The 21,106-nt window shown below is 40.5% G+C and overlaps 1 protein-coding gene across 1 annotated transcript in view; it reads right to left on the bottom strand.

The window, feature by feature from the left end:
* The window catches only part of ITK (IL2 inducible T cell kinase), a 60,032-nt gene that overhangs the window by 15,681 nt on the left and 23,245 nt on the right, over positions 1–21,106 (bottom strand). Inside the window, exons 5-8 of the mRNA XM_055560612.1 lie at positions 16,770–16,810; positions 12,672–12,823; positions 8,686–8,751; positions 4,858–4,912 (exon numbers count right to left, since the gene is read on the bottom strand). Of these exons, the coding sequence (XP_055416587.1) occupies positions 4,858–4,912; positions 8,686–8,751; positions 12,672–12,823; positions 16,770–16,810 (314 nt within the window). The remainder of the gene's footprint in view (positions 1–4,857; positions 4,913–8,685; positions 8,752–12,671; positions 12,824–16,769; positions 16,811–21,106) is intronic.

Below are 21,106 nucleotides of genomic sequence, written 5' to 3'. Positions count from 1 at the left end.
GTAACAGGAAACTCTGGTTTGGGGCTGAGGCAGTCCAGGGTGTGGGGAAAATGAGGCATCCGGCATGTACATTATCACCTACTTCCTGTAAGGGGCTCAGAGGAAGTTACAACCACCAAGAACAGGGAAGTGTAAAGGGTCTTTGCTCCTATCACTGCCATGCATGGGGCACTGATCTGTGCAGTGTAGCCAGATTGGGTTGGGGAGTGGGCTTGTTCCTATGGGATATAGTCAAGGTCTCAGGTCATCTTTTACGATTTTATCTAGAAAAATAAAGATGCAACAATAGAAAAAAATGTGCCAAGGATGGGAAATGTGCAGATGGGAAAATAGACCTTAACTCATATATTCCCTTATTAACTATGTGTGTGTATGTGTGTATGTGTGTGTGTGTGTGTGTGTGTGTGTGTGTGTGTATGAAGAAGCGTCCCTGCCCTAGTCCAGACTGACACTAATTTACTGTCTAAATTTGGCCCAGTTTACTCCCCTGTAGCACAAAGGGGATGGATCAGATATTCTTTAAAAGGAATTCTAGCTCTAACAATTTATAATTCTGTGAATTACAGATGTTTCCAGATTCGATGTATGAGCTTCAGTTTTCTCAGTCGTAAAATGACTTTTGCAAGATGGTTGGGAGAGTTAAAGTGCATAGAACAGTTCCTGGAGTATAATACCAGAACAAGGACTATTAGGACTATCATCAGCCATTATTATCACATGCCATGGTATGCCATCCATTAGAAGTATTAATACCATTGTCTGCTTTCTTCTGAGATATGTTGACTGTGTTAGGAATGTCCTTCTTTCTTTCTGTCCATATGATTTGAAGAGGACCTTACAGAAGATAATCTTGACACACAGGGTAGGTTATTATGAAAAATATAGACTGATAACTTATATCTTTGTTATGCTGTATTATAATTTGAGTGTCTCTGACATATAACTACTTTTCGTTTTGGATGTGGTTCGTTTCTTCCCTTAAAACAATTCTTCTGTGGACTCAATATTGCATCTTTAACTAGTAATACCTTAGAATCATGGAAATATCATTAACAATGTCTTAGAAAAGGCTCCTGCCCCAAATTCAGGTCACTCAATATGTGCCATGCTGTAAGGTATCAAGTACCTGCTTGCAAGGAATTCGCCCTCTACCTAAACGGGTTACACAGAAGACAGACTTTGAGGTCCATGGCTGAGTGAAAAGAGAGCTACTGGAGATGTCATGACATTGCAACATGAGAGTTCAAAGGTGGGGAAAAACCACATTCCACAGTTTGTGAGAGGGAAAGCTTGAGGACGTTCTTAGAGGAGGTGTTATCTGAACTGATAATACATGCTAAGAGTTGTTTTCTGTGGTTCTGAAATTTGGCTAAGTCCCAGAATCACCTGAGTACCAATTTCCAAGGTTCTGACTGGTGAAGGCTGACATCCTAGAATTTGTATTTTTTTAAAAGCTCCAAACAATGCTCATGACTGGCCAGCTTCTCCCAAAATATAGTTGTTAATTTCAAAAACATTTCTTAAGCATTTGCTGTATTCATTCACTCAACAAATATTCAATAAGCAACTACCATGTCATAGGTACAGTTCTGGGGTCCTGTGTAAAGCAGGAACAAGATAAAGCATTTATATTCTAATGGTGAAATATGTTTGGGAAAGTACCTTGAGATATTTAGTTAATAAAAATGAAATAAATCCAATTTTGGTCAATAAAAGTGAACCAATCAATCTTTTAAGGGTCCTATAATTGTTAGAAAAGGAGACACTAAATACACCCCTGAAAAAGTTCTGTTGATATTTTAAACATCTTACAATACAGGGACCCACTGAAGTTTGCCTGTATATGACCTAAGGAAGCAAAGAGGATTTGGTGAAGTAGTTTAGAATATTAATAAGGAAGAGTGTTTCAACTGCTCTAGGAAGCAGAATGTGTTTAAGTGCCTCCAAAGAATTGCTGTAAAATAGAAAGCATCTTTTGCTAATCATTACTGTGAGCTTTTTTAGGTGCCCCATGGGCATACTTCATTAACTAGTGTGTGATTAAAAATAACAAAACTGTACTTGTTTAAATTCAGTATAACTCTTATTATAGGATTCTATTGGTTAATTTAACAATTTATTATATTATCCAACAACATAGGTGCTGAGTAGGCCGCATATATATATTACAAGGTGACTTGAAAAAATACAGGTTTCCAGAAGCTAACCCTGGAGAGTCTGATTCTGTAGGTCTGGGCCGGGGCTTGGGGATCTTTATTTTTAAAAATTCCCTAGTGATTCTAATGTGTACTCTATTGGGAACCACAGGGAATAATTAAGTGCTGAGTTAGGGTGGTACCAAGGGGAAACCAGAGTCTAGTAGTGACTCACCTTAATTCCTCTTACTCCATGAACTCTTTCTAATTCCTTCTAGAATCTTCTCAAAATTCTGAGAGTACTGAAAGCCTCCTGTATATGCTCAGTTTATCTTAGATTCTTCTCTCTTTCTTCAGAGTTTTTCTTGTTTCCTGATAGTGTCTATGAGAGTCCCTATTGAGGTCAAAGATCCTATCTCAAGTATCTTTATGTGCTTAGTTCCGTGCTCAGCAAAATGGTAAGGTATGTGAGTTTATACTGAGAAATCCTAATAAAGGAAGTGGCGCAAACATGTCATAATCATGACAGGTGCTAATTGAGATGGCCACCATCATACAGACTGCCTGTTATACACCTGTCACTGGTAAACACACAAACAACTGAACTTGTCCTCTTTGCCTGCTTATTGGCAACTTAATCAAGGGAGACGTTCACTGCTTCAAAATATGACTTCAAAATATGACTCCTCCCTTCCCAATTTCCTCATATAGAAATTTTATTTTTGCCTTTGATAGAATGAATTTATTATCACTTTCAAGTTTCCCTTGTGCAAAATTAAATAATACATTAATAATCAACTCTATACCTTTAGATTATTTTTTGACAGTATTCATCATCCTTCCACCTTCTCATCACAGCCCTTCATTCTCTACCTGAAATCTTCCCAGGTCCCCTTCTCTAAGCTCACCCCTAGTCACTCTCCAAACCGGTAATGGTTGCCTGTTGGGGTGATCAACTGTCCTGGTTTGTCTGGGACTGAGGTTGGTGGTGGGGGTGGTTCTGGGACCATTGGACTCTCAGTTTTAAAATGAACTGTTCCAGGCAAACCAGGATACATTGGTCACTCCAGCTTCATTCCATCCAAGAGAGGTTTGCAGTTTAAGATTCTTAAAGATATGAAATACCTTCAAACTATAACTGGAAAATAATATATGGTGAAATGGCAGGAACATGGTTGACATTTCAGCATAGGGAGACTAATCCCTCTATCAGCCCATGCCTACTGTTTACTGGTCTCACTGGTGAGGCTGTGTTGAGCCTGGGTTATTAACATCATGGGAATTTAGACTCACTCAGATATTTTTCTCTGAACTACTAATGCCTGTACCCTATCCACTAGAGATTATGATTTAATGAGTCTGAGGTGGGACCTTGTCATTGGTATTTCTAAAATGTTTCCCAGGTAATTTTCATGTGCAGACAGGCTTGTGAACCACTGATCTAAGCAAATAAGCTGATAAATTGATTTCTCTATAGAAAGCTTTCTCTCAGTACCTCCATGCATTTGGTTTCTCTGCAAGAGCCCCAACGTGCAATTTTCAGGGCTACTCTAAGTGTGGTCTGTGGATGGGTGCCAGTTGGCAAACTGTTACTGCTCCACCACCAGACAAAAAAAGAAATTGAGAGGAATCATTTAGAATCTTTTTATAGCAACTGAATACTAATAAAAAATTGGACTTGCATTATTTTTTATGTATTTGCTTCTTATTTTTGCTTTTTTTCCCCTATTAATTCATTTTTTATTGAATTTACTTAAGTCTGTGACAAATGGAAATTAAAAACCAACCACAGAAAGTAATCCATTACTCAGATACTTTGAGAGGCACAGCTTTAGAGTAACAAATGATCGTCTGATCCAGGAAGAGAGGGGTTCCCTTGCATGCCAGTCAATTGATGGCAGCTTCCTTGAGTGCTGTTTTGAGAAGGACCCCAAAGCCATGAACTCTGATCAATGGGGTCGGCCACAGAACCAAGACTAGAGAGTGGCAGTATGAGCCTAGGTAGTTGTCATCTCTGATTTAGTCCAATGCCTCCCTTGAACTCGTTGAGAAACTGAGGTCCAGAAGGAAGAAGAGATGTCCCCAAAGTCACACACTGAGTTGGAGCCAGAGCGGGGGCCAGGACTTTCTCCACCACACCATGCCTTCTTTCTTCACTTCCCTCTCACCCTCAATCCTGACACCCCTGGGTAAGATCAGTCCTGGGCCTCACACTATATGGCTCTGGAGAAGAACAGTTGTTCATTTTGATATTTGGCAAAACTAATACAGTTATGTAAAGTTTAAAAATAAAATAAAATTAAAAAAAAAAAAAAAGAAAAATAAGTTAAAAACAAGTGATGTATTTCCTCTAGTTCCACACACAGCTCAGCAAGGAGGAATCTGAATCACAGCCACCCCTGACCTAACCAGAGAGGCAGGCAGGGAAGACCAGCCCCAAGCTCTCCAGGGCCAGCCATCATGGCGGGAAAGACCACCCACTGAAGCGGTGGCCATGTTCACATGTTAATACCAAGACCTTTGATCCTCTCCAGGTTTCCTCTCCAGGACTGATGTATGCTAAGCCTGTAAACCCCAAAATACTTTTATACTAGTACCAGACATGAACATCACTTTAATCCAACACATCAACTCACTGCGTTAGCGCAAACCACCGCCTGGCTGAAAAAGAGTAGCACAATTCATTTTATTTGAAGCCAAAAGATAGGTTAAAGAGACTTACTGAGTCCAAAAGAAGTTTTTCAGCTTTGTCTCGGCTGATATTCTTATTGTACCACCTGAAAGCAGGAAAAAGTCATAGAAAAATGAGATTTAAAAATTTTTATTATTTACTTATGAAAGATAATTAATACTAGAGAATCTTTTGTTCTTTTTGTTTCTACCAATACTTTCAAACTCAAAAGCAAAAGTACAAACCATTTCCAAGTAATAAAATGTTTAATTGGAAGGGAACAAATGAATCAGAAGTGGTAAAATGTTGATAATTGTTGAAGCTGGGGGGCTTTGAGGTTCATTATATTTTTCTCTCCACTTTTGTGCATGTTGGAAATTTTCCTTATTAAAATTTTTGAAAACGTTTATCTTCTGTTCTGCTTTGTAAGTCAGTGGATGGTTATAAGTAGAATGGTGCTAGGACAGCTATAAAAGTTGAATATAAATTTGAAAGTGTAGCAAATACCCTTTTAAAATGATTGCAGCATTTTCTTCTGTAAGACTGGTTTTCAAGATCTTCTGCAAAATAATTATATTTTTCCCAGCTGCAGAAAAGCTCCTGTACAAATAACATTGACAGTGTCCCATAAGGCTAGTTTATCTTTGTAAAAATTGCAAATGTAGAAAAACCTTAGGTATTGCTACATTCCTTGTGAAATGAGTGCCAAATTTATTTGTTGAATAAACTAAAAATTTTTAATGGATGTATTCTGCTAAAAATAAGGTAAATATTCACATATTTTCTACTTTTACAAAGTGAGCTGACCTGAGATTGAACTTCAAATTTAGTTTAAAAGGAAAATGTGTCACGCGGTTCATGTTATAACACAATATTGTTTAATTTTGTGTTTCTGATTTTAGCACACAACTGTTTTAATTTCTTAAGATTTCAGGCTAATTTTCTCAGGATAAGTGGCTCATCTCTTCTCTGAAGAAGTTTTAAAATCAAATTTTCTATGAGCAATTTGAATAATAGATTCAATATATAAATGGGGGAAAAAAAGAAAAGAAAGATAACTTCTAGATTTATTGCTACCAAAGAATAGATCTTACCATGAAACAATTCATGTCAGACAGTTTTAGGAACCAATGCACTGTGCTGGAATGATTTGGACGGTGGGGAAAAGCAAATCTAAGTATATTATGGAGTCAATGTCATTTTTATAGTTTGGGTTCATCAACATACATAGCGCTAAAAGCTCATCTTCAAACATCTCAGAGCATTTGAAACTAGTAGCCCAGCTCTGTGCCTGGCTGGCCAGTAATTTGGATGTGTGAAACATACTCAAGCAAGCAACAACAGATAACATTTAACAGATAAATGCAATGTGGTATCATCTTTGGAAGTTTCATGACTGATGACTCTAAGCTAGTATTATGCAGGTTTATAAAAGGACACTAACTGACTTTTTATAAAGTTTCCCTTAAAACACCCTGGGTATGCCCTGATTAATCTCTTTTGCATTGGCTGTTAACTAGGCTGCAATCACATCTCTGACTAGTTCAGTTCAGTTCAGTTCAGCTGCTCAGTCATGTCTGACTCTTTGCGACCCCATGGACTGCAGCACGCCAGGTCTCCCTGTCCATCACCAGCTCTCGGAGTTTGCTCAAACTCATGTCCAATCGAGTTGGAGTGGACTCCATCAAAGTTTGCTGGGGGAAAGCTCCAGCCATATCCTGGTGAGAACTTCAAGACTGCAAAGAATAATTAGCTAATGTAGAGCTCATCTATCAGTGTCAGGAAGTGCTATCAGCAGGTTATGAGACTTGCTCAAGGTCAGTAAGCTGGTCTGGAATAGCCAGCATGTGAACCCAGGCAGTGGGGCTCCAGAACCCATGCTCTTATCACCACCATATAGAGCCTGTAACTATCATGTACCAAGGACTTAAGGAAAAAGCATTAAAGGCTCCCTGTCTCCCCCAAGAAAAGCCTAGCTTGCTATGCTGTAGCCCCCGACTTCACATCTTTCAGGAGTTACACCTGCCAGATACAGTTCTTACAATCTGTTAACTCCTAAGGAACATAATCATGGCATTATTTGTCATGTGCATGTTCTCACATGGCTCCTTCTTTCCTTATCTATGTTTTAATATAAAAATGAAATATGTATAAGTTTGAAGGAGAAATGAAATGGACCAAAATAATTAATATTCTTTAACTACTTTCACCCCCTGCATCTTCTAAAATAGAGTTCTTCAAACTGCAGTGTGTCCAAACTGGAACATTATTGTAATAGGTACTTCATTATGTATTTCTAAGAAATAAAATATACACTTATATAACCATAGTACAATTACCAAAATCATGAAATTTAACACTGACACAATGCTATCTAATTTTAGACTTTATTCAGATTTCATCGGTTGTCCCAATAATATGCTTTGTATTACTATTTTTTGGTTTGCTTTTTTATGGTTCAAGATTGACCCAGGATTACTGGAGCATTTAGCTACTATATCTCTTCTGTTTCCTTTAATGTGAACCAGTTTCTTAGTCTTTCATGTCTTTCATGATATTAACATTTTTGAAGAGCCCAGGGCAGTTATTTTGTAGACTATGCCTCAGTTTGGATTTGTCTGTTATTTCCTCATGACGAATTCAGGTTATGCATGTTTGGGTGGGAATATCACTGAAGTGATGCTGTGTCCTTCTCAGTGTATCATGTCAGGAGATGCACGATGTCTGCTTGCCCACTTCTTGATGTGAACTTGGATTGTTTAGTTAAGATGGGGTCTGCCATGTATTTCCTCTTTTTAATAAGTGATTTGTAGGAAGATACTTTGAAACTATGTAATTATCAAACTTTTACCACCTACTTGTAACTTTTATTGATGATTCTTGCCTGGATCAGTTGGTACTTCAAGCTATAAAAAGATGGTTTTTCACTTTAAAATTCCTTCTGCATTCATTACTTGGCATTTTATGGTGAGAAGGAGTTTTTTTCTTCTTGTCCTGTTATTTATTTAGTTATCAAAGTATTTATTTATGATAGATTCTTGTTTTATCCAGTGATTGTAGTTCATTACTGTCATTATTTATTTTGATACTCAGATTATCCAGATTTTGTCAGAAGAGGCATTTTTAATCTGACTTCTGTGCTCACTCAATGTGTTCACTTTACTTAACAACAAAAAATTAGAGGGTACTTCTTTAATATTTTGGTGCATCAAAATGTTCCAATTTCATCTTTGTTCTTTCCTTGCCCTAACTCCAAGTCTCCAAGCCATTTCTCCAGGAAGTCCTAGTTGTTTCTAGTGGGAAGTGTTAATTAAAAACCAGAACCTGAGTGTGCACATTGCTACTCTAGTGTTATTGCTTCTGGGCCTTCTAGCAGCTGAGCTGGTGAATACACGCACATGCTAAGTATGTTGTTCTCTACATTTGGATTTTATTAAACATTGAATAATTCCACTAAAACTGTTTGTGAACTCTCCTTTTAAATAACAGTCTGAAACAAATGACACAAACTAAGCAGATATTTAATACCTATCTGTTTGTCTGCTGGTATTGGAAGTATTGCATCAAACCATGCTTTAAATCAATCTGTATTAGATCCAATGTTCATAGTGTAAGATCAATATTCCTGGAATTCCCAGGAGAAACTGTTTCTTTGACTACAATGTGTGCAGGCATCTGAAAACATTAGTTTGGTAAAAGGGGAGATGAGAACACATATCCTTCCCCTTCTCCTATTTAAAGTGACCCCCAGCTGTTTATTTAGGGTTCTGAGTATGGAAGCAAGTCAAGAAAATGACGTATTTTAATAATTAACCAATGACACTCCTAATCTAAGAAGACCAATTAGCACCAATTTTTGGAAAAAAAAAAAAATCTTACTCATAGGTTTCCAGGTTATTTGGAGACTTTTCCACCAGATAACTGCTTGGAACATATCCTTCATGCCTGTTTAGAGGGAAATGAGTGTTTATATTAATATAAAGCTAATTTTTACATCTCCATTTCATAGATTTAATCAACTAAATGTCATTTAAAGATGAAGAATTCTTGTTTAGCTTTCAGGATAAGACATTTTAAAATTTTCAAATAAAAATTACTGAAAATAACAACCTGCTATCTGTTAAAGGCTATATAGATCTTATTACTAAAATTTGAGCCATAATAAATAAGAAATAGTTACTTTTCTTTATTAGCTCTGCTTGCTAATCTCTTCATTGTGAAAATTTCCTCTATTGGAAAAAATATCAATGTTCAGTCTTTATTTTCTAATAGGAAACATCTCTGTGTGTGTGTTATAATCAGTATTTTTCCACTTTAGTGCTAGCATTTTGTAGTTAGGAAACCAAAATAATAAAATATAAAGAATTATTTCCAACCACGGGTCCCAAAAGATACTGTCAGTCAACCATGTAAACTTTTAATTCAAGGCCTCCCTAATGTTTTTTGTTATTTGTGCTCCTTCAAACATAAATGATAAAACATGATAAAAACAAAATAAAACTATGTTGGATTTGGGGTTAGGAGTCTCTTTTGAGCAGGAATAAATTGTGTATAAACAAAGACATATGGATCAAGAGACTGGTAAGAACATCAAAATACTTTACACTTGTGTAGGTACTTTTCAAAACACGATCACATTCACTGTCACATTTAATACTACAAGGTGAGAGCAGTGTCTCCTCCACTTTCTAGGCCTCTGATTCTGTACCTGTAAAATGAAGGACCTAAACTAGTTTACACATAAAATCCCCCCAGACTGTGCATTCTGTGAAAAGATGTCTCCTAACTTCTTGCTCTCTACTCCATTAAGTGTTTGAATTTTTTTTCAATCTAGTGATTTCTGTTTAATGGGAAATGTGTAATCTATTTCACAGAATTGTTTGGAAGAGTGAAGAAATGAAGAATGGTGATACCGAATACCTGATATCTTGTATCTTGTACCCACGGTTAGTCAGTCATGGTATTATGCTTTCTTTGGAGAACTGAACATCCAGCCTCAGAATCCTTCTTAAGCCAGCACTCAAGGTAGTCAATTCCAACTGATAGGAGTCAACTTGTTCTCAGATATGCTGTCTTTTATGTCTTTCTTTTGGATTTCCTTTTAATTATGTCTGTTTTTGCCACACCATATGTTTACAATTATTTTACTAGGTCAAATACTATTTTGCTTTCATATAAAATGACAGTTTTAATATCCCAACCAAAACTGGATTATCTACAAAATGATGATAATTCTCTTGTGTGTGGATATAGAATTTACAAATCCCTTTCACTTTCTTTATCTCAGTGATTTTCTCAACACTCTGAGATGGAAAGCTGATATTATCATCTGCATTTTACAGGTAAGGAAATAGATTCAGAGAAGTTAAGTGACTTTTCCAAAGGCCCTGTATAACAAAAGCAGCTGATATTCAAGTCCGAGTCTTCTGTCTCCGCATCTTGTGTACTTTCCGCTGTACCACACTATTACAAAGCACACTAGGGAAATTCCCAGACACCCTGATTGGCCTCTGGGGTGTCTTCTGCGATGCCCTTTGAAGTACAGAGCTGAGCCTTTCCGCGGGCCATTGAACAAAGTGTAAACTGTCATTTGGGGAAGTGAAACTTTGGAGAAGAAATTTCCTGGCACATAAGGTGTACTAAAGAAATGTCAGTTGGTTGAAGGGATGAATTTCTTAGTAAGTTCCTCTGGCATTTGTGGAGCCAGGCAATCTTGAACCTGTTTCTGAAATGAGCCTCCCCATAATAGGCAAAGAGAAGGTGATGTGACTGGTCTTGTTTGTTTCCCCAAGTTAACTAGAGAGGGAGGTTCCAGGTGAGGGAGCTTTTGGGTCTGTTCTCAGCAAGCAAGTGACACTGCCTCTGAGACCACAGTTTTTGATCTAACCCTCCATTACTTCCCTTGCAATGGAATTGATAAGGGTACTTAAAGAGAAGGTGCCTTGAAAATGTACGTTATGATATACGTAAAAAGTAAAGTTTTTACCCTAAAAATGTTTGTACTTCTTCTTCTACTCATCAGGTTGGCCCCCCTTTTTAAAGTTTAATGATACCCAATGTTGGGCTTCACTGGTGGTTTAGATGGAAAAGAATCCGCCTGCAATGCAGGAGACCCAGGTTTGATCCCTGGGTCCAGAAGATCCCCTGGAGAAGGCAATGGCTACCCCCTCCAGTATTCTTGCCTCGAGAATTCTATGGACAGAGGAGCCTGGTGGGCTATAGTCCATGGGGTCACAAAGAGTTGGACACGATTGAGCAACTAACACTTTCACTTCGGTGTTGGTACTCCAATACCCTGTTGGTGGGGAATGTAAAATTTGGCAAGCTTTTTAAGGGATTTATCTTCTAAAATTAAGATGTCACATAGTCTGACTCACCAGTTCCATAGGTAGAAATGTGAGTTATGTATTTTTTTCCAAAGAAAAAATATGTTTTCAAATGTATATGTATTTCAAAAGATTTCTAAGTTACATGAGCATGCACAATGCAAGATCTTCATTGCAGCCTTGTGTGAAACAACAAAGAAAGCAACTTGAAAACTAAATGTCCCACTATAAAATATTATTTAAATATTTATAATACAATCATACATTCTAAAACTATATGTTTACCTAAAAAATAAGGTAGATTTGTATGCACTGATATGAAAATATCTTTAAGATATATCATTAAAAGTTAGAAGCAAGGTGAAGATCAGAATGAATCACCTTAATGCAAATGAAAAATAGGATGCATTTCTATATGTATAACTCTTTTGCCTAGGATGCACAAGTAACTTAACAATGAATACTTTTAGAACTGATGTGCAGACAAATGGAGGGTGGCTTCTTTTTATGTATATTTCTCTCTGTTGTTAGTTTTTGTAATATAAAACATCCACATTGGCTATCCAGATATTGCACTAATGGAGTGTTTTCATTATCTTTTAAAAACTATGTTAAAATTAATAATAATCTCATACTTTGAAAATTTTTAAACCCTTAATATATAAAGATGTTAATTGTAGCATTGTTAATATTTTCAAAATATTAGAAACAGCCTAAGCACCCAAGAAGGAAATTTGCTAAATTATGGTACATTTTTATGTTGGATTTATGCAGTTATTGAAATCATCTTCTGGAGGGATTCTGGAGAATATTCTGGGACATAGGTAAATATCTCTGATCTTTAAAGGAAAATATACAGCCTTATTAAGCAGTGTAAATCTGATAACTATAAACTAACCACTGGTATGAAACTCATATACATCCCAGAGCATTCTAAAGGTCAGTAACAGTAATTTCTTGTAATTCAGTTCAGATAAGGGGTCATAAGATTTTTTTTCATTCAAAAGTCCCATTGAGGCTAAATTGTATTTGTACAATTTTATTTTCTCTGTGAATCATATGGATGGCTAGTTCACAGCTCTTGGCTTAACTAAATCTTTAGTATTTTTTCCCTGATTATTCTTAATGTAACCACCAATCTGCACCATCTGTACATGCCTTTTGCTTCCACCAACAATAAGACCCTCACAATGGCATATACACCTTCAGCCTCATTTAAGCACTCAAAAACTATGGTGCTTTGTGGAACAAGTTGCTGTTCTCCCAAACTGTGGATATCAGTGGAAAAACCCAGAAGATTTTTAGATGAGTTTGGAGGTTGAGAGGGCTTGATAAGGTCCAGGGAGTAAGTATGGTGAGTGACTGCCTCCCAGGCTTTTCTGAGAAGGGGAAGACCCTTTTCAGCAACTTCTTCCTTCTCCTCCTCTGTCTCTGCTCTCCTCTCCTAACTCAGTGCCATGGTCGCTCTGAGAGAGGCAGGACTGTCTTTGTTCCCACCTCCCCTTGAAAGCTGGGACAGCAGCCACCCAGGTGCCTTACCCGTTCCTGTCCTGAACCCTCCACCAGTGAATCTCAGAGCTGTCGAGCAGGTAGTACTCCTCATTGCGCTGTAGCATGAGTTCCTGTGGATCATTCGTTTGGTAGTCATAGAGGGCAATGACCACGGTTTCTTCAAGTTCCCGAAGTGACCGCTGGAGGAGGGAGACAACAAAATCAAGCAAAGATGTGAGAAAGGAGGTAACCTGTGGAACAAGGTCAGCAAGTCCCTGAACTGTAACTTGCTCTTGGACCTATGCCAGTCAGACACCAGTTCCTCAGATCCACTGGGGGTACTCGCTGAGGCCATTCACCTTCCTCTAGTTGGCTTTCTCATTGTCAGGCTCGTGATATGGAATAGGACACAAAGACACGCAATACCTGGAATTCGTTGCCTCTCCCATTCCAAGTGGTAAACTCTGACTCTCAGTGAGCTCCAGGCAGCCATGCTCGTCACAGAAATCTGCTTGTTTCTCTACTTAAGCCATGTCATAATTCACAGACTCTCCGCTAGAAGCATCACATTCTTGGCAAAGGTGATGAAGTCAACACTATATCATTTAGTTCATGCTTTCCTAGTTTTATTTTTGGGTTTGTCCAGATCCATAGAATTATGGACTGTTGGAGCTGGAATGCCTCTGAGAGATCATTTAGTCCACTCTTTTGTTTAGAATAAGGAAACTGAGGCCCAGATGGGACAAGTTTAGCAATTGAATTATTCTTATGCTTTCTTTACTATATCCCTGGGATCTCTTGTTCCTCTGGTGGGCTCTCTTGCTTGTATCACTGTTTTTCAGTATCTTTCTTAGGATGAGATATTAAAGACCGAAGAGGTCCTCATGTAAAGGAGTCACAAGTGTTCAGGGTGGGCACACCTGCTAGAGGTTAGCAGGCTTTGTGAGATAGCAAATGTGGGAAGAGACTGAGATCACTGGCTAGAGTGAGAGTCAGTGATGGGAAATCAGAAGTTCTCTGAGTGCACTGAAGTATTTGGTGGCATAAAAATATCGGAGATTAAAAAATAAAATGTTGTCATACTGATACAGTTTGGATTTGAAGCCTAGATTATTTGTGGAGCTTGTGAAATGATATACTGAGTACTACAGATGAGAGTTGTTGAGCTTGAGGTTGTCACCCTAACAGCTAATGGAGGAAGGAATTGTGTTCAAGGGCAGGAGGATAAAGGAAAAATATAGTAAGGTATTCATCTCATTATAGATCCAACTGGTTGATTAATTATTATTAAGACAAAGATCAGAGCAGGTTTCTCAAACAATGTGAAACCTTTCCACAGGGAGTATTTTGGACATCTGTGGCAGTGTTTTGAATGTCACAAAGGTTGAGGTGGCTACTAGCATTGAATGGGAGAGGGTCAAGGATGCAAAACACCCTGCAGCATCCCACGATTTTTGAATGTCCTGTTAGATATTCCAGAGAAGGCCGCTTACAGTAATAATGTACAATAACACTCTGACCTAGATCCTACCTCCACCTTATATGAAGCACTTGGTTTCCTAGGAGGCAGCCACCCTTTACGTGGAGGGTGGATTACACTTTGTTTAGTTCAGAACTTGACCAAGAGTTGTTTGCTCTTTTGGAAAGTGTATCACAGATGGTAGTACTCTCTTTGAGTCACTGATACTACATTACTGAAACAGTTACATTTGAGCTGCCAAATTTAACAGGATTCAAATACAGGTGTGTTTTATTATGTTGTCCAGTATAGTCATGCCCAATATTTATATATAGAAATATGTATGGGTTTGTATAAGTTATTTTATTTTCTTTTTTAAACATTATGGTGAGAACATTTATTGGTTCTTTTAGAAAGTATGTGTTTACATAAGTGGTATTATCTATTTACTTTCTTTTTGTTATAATAAAGGGGGCTTTATAAAATATTTGTAAGAAAAAGGGAGTACTGGGTCTGATAGGATTGAGAACCATGAGATTATACTGAGAAAATGAAGGGATGACATTTGGAGAAACTGAGACTCTGGGGTCCAGAAGGGCTATTTGGGAGCCCAGGAGATGAGGTGAGTCATGGAATGGGGGAATGGTCCTGTCTCCTGGCCACTCTACTGCTGGTCTCAGAATGGTCCTGACCTCTGAGAGCTCCTGACCCCAGCTGGGGAGAGCTCCACGCAGCTGAGACTGGGCCCTCCCAGGTGGGAGTGGCACGGGTAGTGTGCCTTAACAAGGAAGCCAGGGCGTAGGCAGACATGTGTCTGGGTGGCCCCTCAGGAAGTCCTTCTGGGTTGATGGGGATGGGCCTCAAAGAAGGGCTGAGTTCTTGTGTACGTGGGGAAACCAAGAGTGAAACATAACCTCATCTGCACCCACAGGCTAGAGAGGCCTGGAGTTCTCAATTACTCTGATCATGGATGGTTTCTATCCTGACCAATAATAGCCACCCTCCATCCTCGAGAACTGTCCCCAGTCCATAGTCTCTCTCACACTAAGCATCAGGCCTGTTGCTCAGATCAGATTAAAAGTATAGCCTCTATAGATGCCAACTCAAGATGCCATCACTTAGTCTAGAACAGAACATGAAGGTGATGGGAGAAGTGATTTCAAGTAATTCAACATAAATGTTGCTGTGGATTTAGATGTGTGATTGAAACTGCAACCGTGATTCCAATAGCCCTGTGGTTGGTGTCCTAAAGCTGCTCCTCCAAGAAGTCTGAGAAGCCAAGTGGTGGTGTCCAAGGGGCGGTGGATAGGCCCTATTTTCTGACTTTCACCTTCACTAATAGTGAAAAACCAGAAGGAGCAAGCCAGCCTAAGGTGCAGAGATGTGGGTTTAGGTGGGACTATTGGAACCACCCACGAGCCAGGGCAGTGGGATTTGAAACCATATTTTCAAGGGTGATGGTGAAATGGTCTTTAGGAGATGAATGAAGTAAAATGGAAAAGAGCCCATTTTCTGCTGCAATTTAAATACACTTCTTTCTTGTTGTGTGAGAGAGGGCTGACAACAAATCTAAAAGTCAGCCCAGTTTTGAGCGATGTAGAACTTCTCTTATGGCGAAGTTGCCAGTGTTTGAAATGTCACCATATTGGCTGGAAAAAAAGCAGGGCTCATCCTTCAGGAAGAAGCATGAGGGAGTAGAATCAGTATGTTCTAGAATAAAGACCAGTTACTCAAATGTGGATATCGTTATTGGTATTACCATAAAGTGAGGGCTAAGATTGCCTTTTCTCCTATTTTTTGGTTTGTTTTGTTTTGTCTTTTTGACTAAATAGCTTCCCGAGAATTGACTTGATATCACTTAAATCTTGCAAGTCAGTATATTAGACCAGTGTTTCTCAAACTCCAGCATGCCTTAGAATCATCTCGAGGTTTATTAAAGTGCAGATTACTGGTCCCTTTCCCTAAAGTTTTGCGTGTCAAAGGTCTGATGGGATGGTGAGGTTTGGGTTGGGGGGGAAGGAGTTCTGAGAATCTGCATTTCTAACCAGCTCCCTGGTGATGCTGATGCTGCTGGTCCAGGGACCACACTTTTGGGAACGACCACTTGAATTAAACACCACCACACCAGGAACCCTCTAGCCTACTAACTTGACTACTAAGTTACCGAATGGCCTTGAGATAACTTCTCATGGGACTTGCTTTCCCAAGCTTTCACATGAGAATAAAACTACAACCCTCTGAAGTGGCCAGAACAGAGAGTGAGTTTTGAAATAACTAGTAAAAGTGTGGACCTGCTTTGAAGAATTTGAAGTGTTCTCAGGTGTATGCTTCCAAAATGCTTGTCTGTCAAAGGGTGGAGTAAACACATCATTTTATGTGGCTGTGAGCTGTTATTAGGCCCCAGCCTAGTCAAGGTACTTGGATGCACAGTATGATACCGAGAAGTGTTTGTTGAGTGAAGGCGATGGAATGAAGATTTTGGCAGCTGAGTGGTCATTTTACCTGGACCCACCCAGGAGACAAGTTGGGCCCAGGAAACCCACAGTGTTGAGTTCAGCTGCATCACAACGAGGTCACGGTTGAGAAACCTGAGCAGATGGGAAACCCAAGCGGGACGACACCAGAGCAGCAGCTCGAGGTGCCCTGGGCCCCCGCCTCCCCGCACCCAGACCTGTGCTTTCACTCACCCTGTTGTCTTCAGGAGTAGGAGGAAGAGGCTTCTTTGAAGCTGAAACAAGAAAAACAGAAAAAGAAAAGGAGCATGAAACCGAATGTGCCCAGCTGGAGATGAACGGCTGGGGGCTTTTCAGAGAAAAGGGGCCCCAAAGAGAACAGCAGGAGGAAAGGATGAGACACAGGGCCTGGGTTTTATCTCTTTCAGCCTGCGTGTTCCTGATCTAGTTTTCCAGGAGACACCAGAAACTTCCAGAAGCCCCTCTTGCTGTACCCCAGGAAAAGCCTAGTGCAGAGGGGTTCCCCTGGTCTCAGTGTATGTCCTTCCCCAGAGGCATGGAGCCTCCACAAAGGCACTTCCACCTGCTGAACCAGGACTTGGAATTGGTAACTCAGGGAGACCGTGACTCACCGGCTTCCTGATGCCCCTGTGGGCTTGGAGAGAGGGTGGATGAGGTGAGAGGTCATCGTGTTGCTTTGTGAGAGGGCTTTTATCTTAAGGCTCTGAGTATTTGTTCTTGCCGACTCCTCCAGACAACACCCCAACACCTTTCTGTGTTTATGTCTTTGTGTCTCCATGTCTTGCTTTCTCTGCAGTCTCTTCCTTCTTTCCTCCTTTCTCCTTTCTTCTTTCTCTCCCTTTCCCTCTCTCTTTCCTTTATCTCTTCATCTGTGTCTCTCAGGATTTCTCCTTTAAGGCAGAAGTCCCCAGCCTTTTTGGCACCAGAGATTCGTTTCGTGGAAGACAGTTTTTCCAGGAATCCAGTGGGTGGGGTGGGGGAAGGGGTGGCTTGCGGATGATTCAAGTGCATTATATTTATTTTGCATTGTATTTCTATTATTATTACATCAGCTCCACCTCAGATCATCAGGCATTAGATCTCAGAGGTTAGGAACTCCTGGTTTAAGGCACTAAAAAGCCCCAGTGTGGAATCAGTGGACTGAAGCTGTGTGTCTGTGTGGTATGGGGATGCAGTGCCTAGGCTTCTGCTCGGTTCAAAGACTTCTTGAACAGTTAGAGATAAGCAGGGGGTGGGTGGTATCAACAGATGGTGAGCACCGTATCTCTGCAGGGGGTTGACTTGGAACTGGGCAGCTGTGTCTGGGATGTGGTGAGAAGAGATTCATACATTGACACTGGAGCCCAGACCCTGTGCTGACACCTTAATCAAGGGCTGCTGCTGCTGCTGCTGCTAAGTTGCTTCAGTTGTGTCCGACTCTGTGCGACCCCATAGATGGCAGCCCACCAGGCTCCCCCATCCCTGGGATTCTCCAGGCAAGAACACTGGAGTGGGTTGCCATTTCCTTCTCCAATGCATGAAAGTGAAAAGTGAAAGTGAAGTCGCCCAGTTGTGTCCAACCCTTAGCGACCCCATGGACTGCAGCCTACCAGGCTCCTCCGTCCATGGGATTCACCAGGCAAGAGTACTGGAGTGGGTTGCCATTGCCTTCTCCATAATCAAGGGCAGACTGGGGTATTAGGTGTGCAATTAACTTAGAAAAAGGAAACATACATACATAGTGGGAAACATGGTTCCATTACAGCACTCAACTTGGTGCCAAGAGCCAGTTACCTTAACCCCAACTCCACCACATACAAGCTGGGTGGTCTTGAGCACTTTCCAGCCCTGAGTGTTTGGTGCCTGATCTCTTCTTCCTCTGGCCTTGCTCTTACCTTTCTTCCTCCCCTTCTGTGTGAAGTTTGTATGTGGTAAAACTTGTATGTGGGGTTAGTTCTGGCTGCATAAATGGGTGCTGCTGTTGGTTGAGTATTTGCTAAGTCGCTTCGGTCATGTCCTACTCTGTTGTGACCCCATGGACTATAGCCCACCAGGCCCCTCTGTCCATGGGATTCTCAGAATGGACTGAGTAGCCATTCCCTCCTCCAGGGGATTTTCCTGACCCAGCAATCAAACCTGCATCTCCTTCATCTCTTTCATTGAAGGCAGATTCTTTACCCACTGAGCCACCTGGGAAGCCTGAGGTTTGATGTAACAGAGCCTATTTTAAATGCAGTGACCTCTGTTACTTCCCAGGCAGACACACACACACTATCTCAGCTTCAGATTCTTCTGTCCACAAAAAGAATGACTACTAGACACGGTTACCATTTACAGAGAGCCCACGAAGTGCCAGCAGCTATGCTAGGAACTTTTTCCAACCCCACTGAACCTCCCAACAACCCCAGAAAGTAACTATTTATTATCATCATTCCCACTTTACAGATGAGAAAACTGGCTAAGAGACTCAGAAAGTTAAGTAACAAATATGAAATCACAGAGCAAGGATACTGAGGGGCTGGAACACACACCAGGTGTTTTTTTTTTTTTAATCCCAAAGCCCTGTCCTCTTAGGCCCAACACTGGGAATTCTACAAGCCTTGTGTCTTGAAAACTGCTCTCAAGTCTGTCAAAACTATGGTGCATGAGATTACTTAAACCAAACCAGAAGAAGGGAGAATAAGAACAGACTCAGATGAGGAGATGGCAGGAGGTCCTGCAAAAGCAGGACCATCAGCAGAGTGACTGTGCCGCGGTTAGACCCTGGCTTCATTTGGGGAGGAGCTCAGCATGACCAACCCTGTCCTGGTGAGCCATTCAGATGTTCCGCGCACCTTTATTGTGTGTGTACCACGCAGTGGAGGGGAATACTGTGTCCCTAGGAATAGCCACTACACGCATGGAGAAAATTGCAAAATGGAAACAGATTCAAAGGATTTCAGAATTGGAAAGGGGTTTAGAGAATATTTCACCTTAAGACCCCTAAAATTTCCCCTTCCATTTTAGTGATGAGGACATCATGGTCCTTGTTAGCCAAGTGACCCATCCAAGGGCCTACAGCAAGGTTCCGGCAGGAATTTGGAGACAGCTTTGACTTTGGAAAGAGCTTTCAGTCACTGGCAAGCCCATGCCATCCTGTCCTTGTGGTTGATTCCACCCACATAAAACCTATTTCTTTTTCATTAGATGTTGGCTTTTGTATGGTCCATAGAGCTAATGTAGGGAATCATTGACCTCTAAAACTAGGCAAATGCTTTTCTGGGCCAAGGGACTGGTAACTCTGAACTTTCTCTCCCAAGGTGGAAGGTGAGAAGTAGTGGTTTTTAAAGTGGCACTAAGAGGGGCTACAACTCAGGAAGCCGCAGAAAACCCAGCCACGTGTTACATTTAGCACATCCGCCTTGGGCTGTCAATCTGAGGTACTGGGTTTTAGTGCAAAAAAGAAACTGGCAGATGAGAAAAGTTAAGTAGGGTAAGAGAGGCTGAGAGGAAAGGGCGATGGAAGAAAACAATCCATATGATCCGTCATTCCTAGTCAACCATGTCTCCGCAGCGCGCTTCCTCACTGTGTAACCTCGAGGGTACTGGAGTGCTCAAGCCTCCTCTTTCTTCAACATCACACCACCTACCCTAGATGGTTGTGAGAAGTGGGAGTGTTATGTATGTAAGTGTGCATCAGAGTGGAGTTGCCCTTCACCAGGGATTTTGGGCCCAAAGTCATCGTGCATGCATGCTTAGTCACTCAGTCATGTCCAGCTCTTTGTGACCCGCCAGGCTCCTCTATCCATGGGATCTTCTAGGCAGGAATACTGGAGTGGGTTGCTATTCCCGTCTTCATGGGATCTTCCCGACCCAGGGACTGAACCCTCATCTCCTGCATTGGCAAGCAGATTCTTTACCACTGAGCTATCTGGGATGCGCCCCTTCCAAATTCAATACATAAATTAAAAATGATTCAAACACCAATCCTTAGGACTTAGGTCTTTGACTTCAAAGGCCAAAGAACAGCATCTTTTGTTTCCACTTTGCATTTAGGCTGAGGCCTCTTTCTCTCTGAGACTGTGGAGTTCAAGGGCAAATAAGTAGAGGTGGGGAGAAACCACATTGTAAAATAAGCAGATTTTTGGTTTTACTTTCTTTCCCTTCCAAGTGTGTAGAATTCAACTTGTGTTATAAACACGTGTGATACGATGCCATGCTAATAGATAATATTGTGTATCTCTATATATCTATAAGGCTGTCTCTACAACTTCAGATTTAATAGACTGTGCCTTTCAAATTTCCTAACTTGAGGGTATAGCAATACTTCTCAAACTTAACCGTGCATCCAGATATTGTTAAAATACAAATTCTGATCCAACAGACCTACGAAGGGCCCTAGATTTGCACTCTAACCAGCTTCCAGGTGCTGATGATGCTGCTGGTCTAAGAACCATACTTTGAGTAACAAGGAGTTATAAAGACATCAGCCTCAAGGTGCAGGCTTCCCCAGTGGCTCAGTGATAAAATATCTGCCTGCCAATGCAGGTTAGTAGGAGACACAGGTTTGATCCCTGGGTCAGGAAAATCCC

Source organism: Bubalus kerabau, chromosome 1 (genome assembly GCF_029407905.1).
Source record: "Bubalus kerabau isolate K-KA32 ecotype Philippines breed swamp buffalo chromosome 1, PCC_UOA_SB_1v2, whole genome shotgun sequence".
NCBI classification, from domain to species: domain Eukaryota; kingdom Metazoa; phylum Chordata; class Mammalia; order Artiodactyla; family Bovidae; genus Bubalus; species Bubalus kerabau.
Note: the sequence above shows the minus strand (reverse complement) of the source record. Positions and strands in the feature narration are given on the sequence as shown.